At 45.1% G+C, this 9496-nt stretch overlaps 1 protein-coding gene across 1 annotated transcript; it reads left to right on the top strand.

The window, feature by feature from the left end:
- Window positions 1–7520, top strand: Ankrd66 (ankyrin repeat domain 66). The gene is made up of 4 exons (XM_090355297.1): window positions 1–57; window positions 3857–4027; window positions 5158–5386; window positions 6192–7520. The coding sequence occupies exons 1-4, from the start codon at window positions 27–29 to the stop codon at window positions 6556–6558; spliced, it is 798 nt and encodes a 265-aa protein (XP_090211423.1). The 5' UTR covers window positions 1–26; the 3' UTR covers window positions 6559–7520.
- Window positions 7521–9496: the final 1976 nt, after the last annotated feature.

Genomic DNA, 9496 nt, shown 5'->3' with positions numbered 1-9496 from the left:
AACACCACTCTGGACATTACGTTTGCATGCAGACACAGAGTTCCATGGAAAAAGCGAGTAAGTAGTTTCATATCACCCCTCTCTTATTTACTATAGCAGGTATGATAATATCTATTAAATATTTAATACTTATATCTATTAAAAATATACTACATTGCTACTTTTTAAACTGAGATGCATTTGCAAAAATGGCAAGAATTCATTCCCACTTACTGAAATGCACGATGACATCAAGTTCACTAGATGTAGTTGTCAGTGACATGTGCACTCCAAAGGCTAAGGCAGGGAGTTTGAAAGTTCAAGGTCAGGCTTAACTACATTGCAAGTTCAAAGCCAGCTTGGAATACATAATGAAGTCCTGTCTCAAATTAAAACCCAATTCCAACACACATACACACCCACACTCTCAAAAAGTAAACTAATGAATCATATCCATTTTGTTCAAAAAGAGTTTGCTTTTTTGTTCAAAAAACACAATGAAGGGCCAGGAGTTTGGCCTAGTGGTAGAGTGCTTGTCTAGCATGCACGAAAACCTGGGTTCGATTCCTCGGTACCACATACATAGAAAAAAGCCAAAAGTGGTGCTGTGGCTCAAGTGGTAGAGCTCTAGCCTTGAGAAAGTCCAAGGACAGTGCTCAGACCTTGAGTTCAAGCCCCAGGACTGGCAAAAAATGCCCAATGAAGTTGTATGTTTTAAATTTTGTTTTATTCTTGTTAAGTGGTTGTATAACAGAGTTTTAATTCACCATGTCGGTCTGTGAGCACAAAGCTTCATCCCTTTCATCATTTGTCCCTATTCATTGTTTTAAAAATCTGTAGAGTTAATTCACTCACTATAAAATTAAATTCATTTAAAGTGTATAACTCTATGGTGCTTGGTATTTTAGGGTTGTGCAAACATTATCTGCTACACTTTAATATTAAGACATTTCATTTATCTAAGAAGTAAAATCGTATACTTTCTCAGGAGTCATTCTGAATGTCTACTCTTACCCCAGCTCTAGATAATGAGTGATTCCCCTTTTGCTTCAATGCTTTGCTGCTGTGGGCTTGTCACATGAATGGAAGAATGCAGGATGTGTTCTCTGACTGTTCTGCTCACGTGCTTGCCTGCAGATTTATCCAGGAAGCCTAGGTCACAGCTTCACTCATTGTGATGGCCAGATAACCCATTTGCTCATAGATAGTCTGCCTTTTATTTATCTATGGCTTTACTGAGTGACACGTGAGATGTTTTCACTTTGTCCCTATCATGAGTAATGCTTCCACAAGCATTAGTCAGATGTACAGTGTTTTATAGAGACACATACTTTCATTCTTTTGAATGCATATTCTATTCAAATATCCATACTTTCCAATGTCAAAACTTACTATAAAACTGCAGAAATAAAGATTGATGTGGTGCTAATACAAGAAGAGAAATATAGACCCACAGAATATAATTGAGAACCTAGAAATACATCCTTACTCTTATGTTACATTGCTAGACAGATAGAAGATAGAAGGGCAAACAGATAATATAGGCAGAATATAGATAGAGTGATAGTAGATAAATGTAGATAAATAGGTAGAGACTGATAGAATAAAAGAAAAAAGATAGATAGATAGATAGATAGATGTGAAGTCATAAAGCACACAGAGGAAAACACAGGACTGTGGTAGGGATCCAATTCCATTCTTTTGAAAGTGGATAACTATCTTTCAGGCACCATTTGCTGACAGCAACTCCATTCTTTTCCTGCTAAATTGTTCACTGAAAACAGGAAGTAAATTCTCTGACTTTTGCTATTTATTAGCACATCAAGCTATTCTGGGTTCTAGAATTTTCCTCTGGCTTTGTGTTTTTTTTACTTTTAGGGTAGTGTTCCAATTTCTCTGGAAATAAGTTTACTGCCCAAGTCAACTTCTCTTTGAATTATGACACCCACGGGAAGGGGTGCCATCTCATTGGCATGCGCTCACATGTGGAATGAATGGCGATGGCTTAAGCGTAAACACATTTAAAGACTTGCAAAGACAAGAAAAATGCCTGCCAGACATACCTGATTGCAAACATGGTTGGGCATTTTTGGATGTTTAGTAGCACCTGCAGATTAGAAACACTAGTGCTTTTTGTTTGCCATTGTATAGTCTAGCAAGTACTTTAGCATAGGGGCTTGGGATTGAGGCAAAATGTTTTTTTTTCCAGTCCTGGGGCTTGAACTCAGGGCCTGGGCACTGTCCTTGAACAAGTTTTGCTCAAGGCTAGTGCTCTGCCACTTGAGCCACAGTGCTACTTCCAGCTTTTTCTATGTATGTGGTACTGAGGATTCAAACCCAAGGCTTTGTGCATGGGAGGAAGATGAGCCTTCTACCATCAGGCCAAACTCCTGGCCCTGAGGCGAATTTTGAAAGTTCAATGCCTTCTGACCTGCCGTCTCTGTTCCCCAGCTTAGTACCTGCAGAACATGAAAGCACAAGCTATGATCAACACATGTCCTGCACACACAAACTGATTTACCTAGAGCTCAGACCAATGCTACTTTATTTTAAAAAAATTCACCAATGACCTTCATAAGAACAATTGCTGTCTTTGGCAGGGCTCCCTTCTTTCTATCTACTGCCAAAGCCCTGCTTTCTATCCAGAAAGATTCCACATCTCACAGTCTGGTGAATGAACTAGATGTGATCACTAAAGCAGGTTCCCAGGTCTCAGCCCAGACCCACCAAATCAGAATCTGCACTTAAGCAAGAGCACCGTGTGGTTTGCACACTGACCGTGGTATATGGGACAGTCAGGCTCTACCTTTGTGACCTTAGCCCACCACCGGCTGGTCCTGGGATATGTGCAAATCTCCCTCTTCACTCTTTTCACCCTGTATTTGTTTCCCCCCAGTCCCTAAATGTCCCTGTTACTGCTGAGAACTTTGGTGGCAACCGTGGTTAAAGATTTCAAACTCAGAAAGAGCACTGGTCAGAGGGACATACTGTGATGTTCCAGAAGTCTCAGCACCGAGGTCTCTGGTCTTAGCCTCTCTGTGTGATGGTTGGTGGCTCGATGAGAGGATTCCCTGCAGCCTGGAGCAGCACTAGAGCTGAGAATGAACTTGACGGCCTCCCTGACCTGGCCCTTCCCCCTCAGGTCCATCCTCCTTTTCCTGAACAAGAATTGTCCCTCTTGTTATTTAAGTTGCTTGGAGTTTCCCATGTAACAGCTTTGCCTTTGGCCTAAAAAATACTTGTCCTTTATGGACAAAGGGATTAACCTTTAGTCTGGACATTCAAGTTGGAATGTTTACACTGGATATTGTGTGGTACTGTGTGCAGACAAAGTATGGCCTGTGTTTGGGCTCTTCTGCTGTCTGTGATCAAGATGATGCCTTAGGTACCCTTGGCTCCAGCCTGTGATTCTTTGAAAGAAGAACCCCTAGGGAGGGGCTTCCTGCCTTCCTTCCCTCCTTCCTTCCTTCCTTCTGGCTGTCTGGCTCTAGGGCCATTCTCACAGCATAGAGTCTCCCTTGAGGATTGAAAGACAAGAACAGAATTCTGAACTTTCAGTTTGGGGCGGGGGGGTGGGGGAGGAGATGGTCTGGGAATGTGCTTGGAGTGGAGTGGAGTGGAGTGCTGTTCGGTGAGTGTAGATACAGCTCTGAGTGTGGGGTGTGTGCCATCAGAAGCTTGGGGTAGAAAATTAGCATTCAGTTACACACAGGAGGAAGTTCCGAGCACCCACTTAGCAGCGCACACACATGAGGACGCCCTCTGTGGAATGGACGAGGCAGGAAAGTACGTCACAGAAGTCACAGATACAGAAGTCCAGGTACTCCTGCCAGGAAGAGGGTGCGTGGAACTTCTGCGTGGCTGCTCTCTTCCACAGATTCTGTCACGGAACTGACTAAGCTGTCAGACATGACGAAGCTCCACCAAGCAGTGGCTGCAGGGGACTGCACCTCAGTGAGGAAGATTTTGAAGAAAGGCCTCTGTGACCCAAACTTCAAGGACGTGGATTGGAATGACCGGACCCCACTTCACTGGGCTGCCATCAAAGGTGGGGGGCCATGCTGGGGTGTGGAGGGTCACCCATTTGAGTTCACCACGCATGGGTCCACCAGTCTGCAGGCTGTGTGGGGAGAGTGTGGCCTCACAACGCCCTTGCAGCTTCAGCAAGAACTCCAGGTGTGTTCTCGAAAACTTGCAGGCCTCAGTTTGTTCCTTCTGAATATTGGGGAAGCAGCGCCACACTGGAGCCCTGGAATGGGAATGCAGTAGGAGAATTGAGTGTACAGTGCCTTGCAGATATAATCAGCTCTTGATTTTTAATTGTCATGGATCCTCTTCTGCCCTCCTCATGGAGAAAGACAGGAACTCTGTCTCTCTCTGAACCCAGCCCCCCATGCTTCACAAAGGCCAGGCTGTCAGGGAAGCCCAATGGCACGCACAGCTGACGGGTTAGTCAAAGGCTTTGGCTGAAAAGCACCACTGAAGAATGTTCATTAAGAGAATCCTACAGTCAAGGCTGTTTTACAATGGACTGTTTTCACTTCCAGGGAGAGAATGGATCACCAGCCAGCCAGGCTGGTTGTTGAAAACTTAGTTGGGACATTTTTTTTTCTTTGTAAGTCTTAGTAGAAAGCAAATGATACTGGTGCTAAGCTGAGTTTTCCTGCATTATTTGGTTCTGCACTGGCCATTACTCTGTGTCTAGCTGTGATGTCACATGCTCTACTTTAGGACCCAGTGGGTATTGTCCATAATTAACCAAGAAACAAGCATTTATTAGTATGTGATGCTATCCGGAGACGAAACTCAGTCTTCCTGGCTAGAAGCATCATGGCTTATGCATTATACTCTCGGTGGCTTTGAGAACACTTGCTCTTGACAGAAGCAGAATGAGCTTGCTGATGTTTCTGTGGGGCAGGATTGGAGCAGAGTTCTAGGTTGGCTCTGGGACAGCAATGTCTCGGAATGACTACAGGAAGTTTGTGGAGAGCTCCAATCTCAGGTGGGCACGAGGCTCTTAGGGTGAAGGTAGACACTGATTCTCCCAGTAAAAAGAAGAGTGAGAGGCAATGATAGCGAGCTAGAAGTACATCAAAAGCAGATTTCTTTCCTTCTCCCTGTTGAACAGGCTGACCCTCTCCTCTTGACCTCACTCTGTGTCTCCTTGGTACACTTAAGGGCACGCGGAGGTGATGCATCTCCTGATAGAACACGGAGCCAGACCCTGCCTGGTGACGGATGTGGGCTGGACACCCGCCCACTTTGCAGCAGAGTCGGGCCATCTGGACATCCTCAAGGCCCTGCACGCGCTGCACGCGGCCATCGACACCCCAGACTTCTTTGGAGACACACCCAAGAGGATTGCCCAGATCTACGGACACACAGCCTGTGTGGCCTTTCTGGAGAAGTAAGGTCCACTTAATAGTTTAAATAAAAGCAGAGAAGCGGAGGGGCAAGTTCTTCAACTCAGTATCTCAAGTCATTCTCTATAGATCTGATCAATTTACTATTGCTTTTACTTTTTTTGGTATTAAGTGATTTATATTAACTTTTCACTGAGATAAGCATTTGGGGGTGAAAAGGATTATTAATCTTATTATTTTGAATTAGAGAAAAATTATCTCCAACCAGGGACTTGGGGTTCTAAGTTTGAAGATAGGACATGCATTCAAGTTTCATGGCTCCCTTTAGCTTTCTACAAGGTATTTCAGCTTGCTGTGTGAGTTGGACTTCAACTGATTACAGGTTAGGCCTGTAATCCTAGCTATTCAGGAGGCTGAGATCTGAGGATTGCAGTTTGAATCTAACCTGGCAGGAGCATCTTTGAACTTTTTATCTCCATTGAACCACCAAAAAGCCAGAATGGTGTCCTAAGTGGCAGAACAATACCCCAGAACAAAAATGCTAAAGGATAGTACCTAGGCCCTGGGTTCAAGACCTAGTACCAACACAAATGATACAAGCTCTTTTTTCTTTTTAAGAATAGCAGCTCCTTCTTCAGTGTATGACCCTCACCCTTGGTTCATCACTTTTGTCCACTTCTAAAGTAGTTGGTGCAAGGTTGTATTTGGGTGTGAACAAACTCGGCCGCCTTAGTTCTGCAGTGGACTAGGGCGAGCCGGGGGGTGCAGAGCCAGGCGGGACCGTGGTCCTTGGTTGGCCAGGCCGGCTGGCTTGGTGCCCAGAGCCCTGTCTCCCGGTTCTCGTTCCAGGGCAGAGCCAGAGTGCCAAGCGCACCGCAGAGTCGCCCCGCGCACAGAGCTGTGGCTAGACCAACAGGACCCAGACTGGAATGCCAAGAAAAGAGAGCTGGAGCGGTCCCTTCCTTCGGGGGACAGCCACAGGAATACGAAGAACAAGAGAACCCCAGGCCTGGCTGGGCTCGGCAATGCCAGGGCGTGGAGGAGGGCGGCAATGCCAGGGCGTGGAGGGGGACGTGAGGAGAGGGCCCGAGCCCAGGGAGGGAACCGTGTTTCTGACCCAGGACTCTGCCTGGCAGAGGGTGCCAGGAGCATGCTGAACCTGGAGGCTCGCAGTCAGACTTCTCACCAGAGTCCCAGGACCAGAAATTCATCTTGACCCTCTTGCCTGGCTGTTGTTTTACACACGTAGTTCTTTCCTTGCTAAAACTGCAGCCTGCAAGAACTCCAGGAGGGGACAAAGGGGCCCCTGGACCTAGGGGGTTGGGGGTCAGCCCCCTCTCCCCTCCTGCCTCTCTCCAACACCATCACCACAGAGTCAAGCATGCCAAGAATAAGGAAACTTGAGCAGGGAGGGTGGGGAGGAAAACAAAAGGTAACAACAAAAATCTAAAGTGATAGGAAACCCAGCATAATCAGGTCAATCCATGGTGGGGAGGGGTGGACACCAAAAACTCTATAGTTTCAAACGGTTTTACCCCTTTGGGGCTTTGAAAGACACAAATTTCAGGGCATTTTGATTCACATTCTTGTCTACATAGGAGCAAAAGTCTTGTCAACAAATCAGCTCAGTAAGAAACAATCGGACAACCTAATATGAGTTAATGTATCTTATGAGTATTCTACTGATATTTTATCATATTGGCATCTTACTTTGTCTGCAATGCCTCTCTTCTATTTGCAGTGGTTATTAAACTAGCACATTGATACATACTGTATATGTGAATGACACAGTAAATTAAATTTACATATGTTACCTTAATGCTATGTATTTTTACAATCATGTATTTTTTAGTGTATGTTAATTTTGCAAAGTGAGAAGTATTTATTGTGAATATTTCCACATATGTATACACTATATTTTGATTATATTCATTCCCTTTATTACTCCTCAGCTAGGTCTGGTGTTTTTTTCAACTGTCAACTTTAGAAAATTTAATTACAGGTGTTAAAAAAATTTAAATCAGATATTTCCAACAAAAAATACAGCATTGGCGTTGAGACTTGTAACACACAATGGGAATGGAAGACTTAGCCCAAGTGTAAAATGGTCCATTAATAATATTGAATATTGATTTGTTAAAATGCTAATACCATCTGCCTCCTTAGCGCAGTAGACAGTGCGCCAGTCTCATAAAATGCTAATACCATGGATGTTTTAAAACTAAATACAATTTATGATCAAAGTTGATGCACTTCTTGTTCCTCTGTAAGTCACATGACCAGCCGGTGATGCGTGGCTCCTCTATGCTCTCCCTGAATGAGCACTGATATGATATTCAGACTCCTAAAGTCTCCAATCGAAGACTAACTTGGTGTGTGAGCTTCTATACATTCTAGATTTATTTATTTCCCTGAACATCTTTAGCTACTGGATATCTTTATTGCACATTCTTTATTTAACACAGGCTATATTTGGTGTAAAATTTCTAAAACTAAAAGAAAGTGCTTCAATATACTGCCAGGCAGAGGTAGTTCAGACCTGTAATCCCCGTGACTCAGGCTGAGATCTGAGGATCGTGGTTCAAAGCCAGCGTGGGGCAGGGGAAGAAGTCCAGGCATTCACCTGCCTGCATGCAAAAGCCAGGAATCAAACTGTGGTTCAAGTCGTAGAACCCTAGCCTCGAGCCCAAAACCTCAGGGACAATGCCCAGGCACTGCCACATACTAGCAACCAAGGGGCTCATTAGCAATTTTTATACCGCAAGTTCCCAATTTAGGAAATCAGCTTCTACTGTGTAGTCTGTCCTTTCTGTGTCTCCAGCCTTGTCAAATTTTCACACACATTGGGTTAGCCTCTAAGCAAATGGGGCTAAGAGACTTCTCTTCAAGTGTTTCATGTGAGAGTTTTCACCACCATGTGTCACTGGGCACCTCTCAGTTATTGATGGCAAATTTTTTTTTTTTGCCAGTCCTGGGCTTGAGCTCAGGGCCTGAGCACTGTCCTTGGGCTTTCTCAAGGCTAGAGCTCTACCACTTGAGCCTCAGCACCACTTCCAGCTTTTTTCTATGTATGTGGTACCGAGGAATTGAACCCGGGTCCTCGTGCATGCTAGGCAAGCACTCTACCACGAGGCCGAACTCCCGGCCCCGATTGATGGCAAATTCTAAATACCTGCCATGGAGAAGTCAAGGTTGCATGGAACAAAGTAAAATTCCTCGGTGGTCTTCCCAGCCAGGCAGGAAAGAACAGATAGGCTCTTTCATAAAATTGGCTATATTGAAGTATTATTCACATTCCATAAAACACTCTAAAGTGTATGTTATTGAGAGTTTTTAAGTCAACACATATTATAGTTGTGCAAACACTGCCACAGTCCAATTGTGTAGCAATTCCATCAACCTGAAGAAATCTCCCTGTGCCATGAGTGCCATCTCCTCACCACACTCAGCCCCTGCCACCCCTGACCCCTCTCCCCTGACTTTATACAACTCCCACAACCACTGCTCTGTCCTTTGCTCATTTGTAGGGAACGCGTGCCAGGTACTAAGCTCATTGCTAGGTGCTTGCCTTGAAATGTGCAAAACAGGCCTCGTCCCTTCCGTCTGAGAACCAGGAGATTACACAGGGAAATAAAGGGTGGGTGAGAAGGGAACAAAGAGGTTCTAGAACTTCCAAAAGCCTTTACCCGAAGCCTAGATGGAGTGTGAAGTGGCCAAAGGATGTGTTTGGTACAAAATAGCCTCCGAATGGAAAACTGAAGGGTGAGCTGCGGTTCATGGGGGAAAGAGACAGAGAGCACACTCGGAGGCAAAGCCAGTTTAGTAAGAATGGAGTGGCCTGTGTGGGGTGTCAGGTGGCTGGGGAAAGCCAGGGGAGGGGGTGGGCTCTGGGGAGTAAAGAAAGGCCAGACAGAAATGCCAGTGATATGGTACAAAGGAGGTCTGTGAGAGGCTATGGATGGGGCTTGCAAACCTGCTAGATAGAACAGGGTGTAAAGACAAACACGGAACCCACTAGAGAAACAGCAGGGGCAACAGCAGCCACTGGGTGGCGCCTTGTTAACTGGATTTCCTCCCTCTGATCTGAGATGTCTAACCCTGGGGAAATTCTCGAAGCTGGGCATCTATCTGTGAGTCCTCTGTCTGTGAACTCA

The sequence above is a fragment of the Megascapheus bottae genome, chromosome 22, assembly GCF_031878675.1.
Source record: "Megascapheus bottae isolate mThoBot1 chromosome 22, mThoBot2.hap1, whole genome shotgun sequence".
Classification (NCBI taxonomy): Eukaryota; Metazoa; Chordata; class Mammalia; order Rodentia; family Geomyidae; genus Megascapheus; species Megascapheus bottae.
This window is presented reverse-complemented; position numbering and strand designations above follow the sequence as displayed.

Coding starts and splice junctions, on each gene's coding strand:
- Ankrd66 (XM_090355297.1), top strand. CDS start 27: ATGCAGACACAGAGTTCCATGGAAAAAGCGA. Junction 4,028..5,157: donor TCACTGGGCTGCCATCAAAG/GTGGGGGGCCAT, acceptor GGTACACTTAAG/GGCACGCGGAGGTGATGCAT. Junction 5,387..6,191: donor TGTGTGGCCTTTCTGGAGAA/GTAAGGTCCACT, acceptor TTCTCGTTCCAG/GGCAGAGCCAGAGTGCCAAG.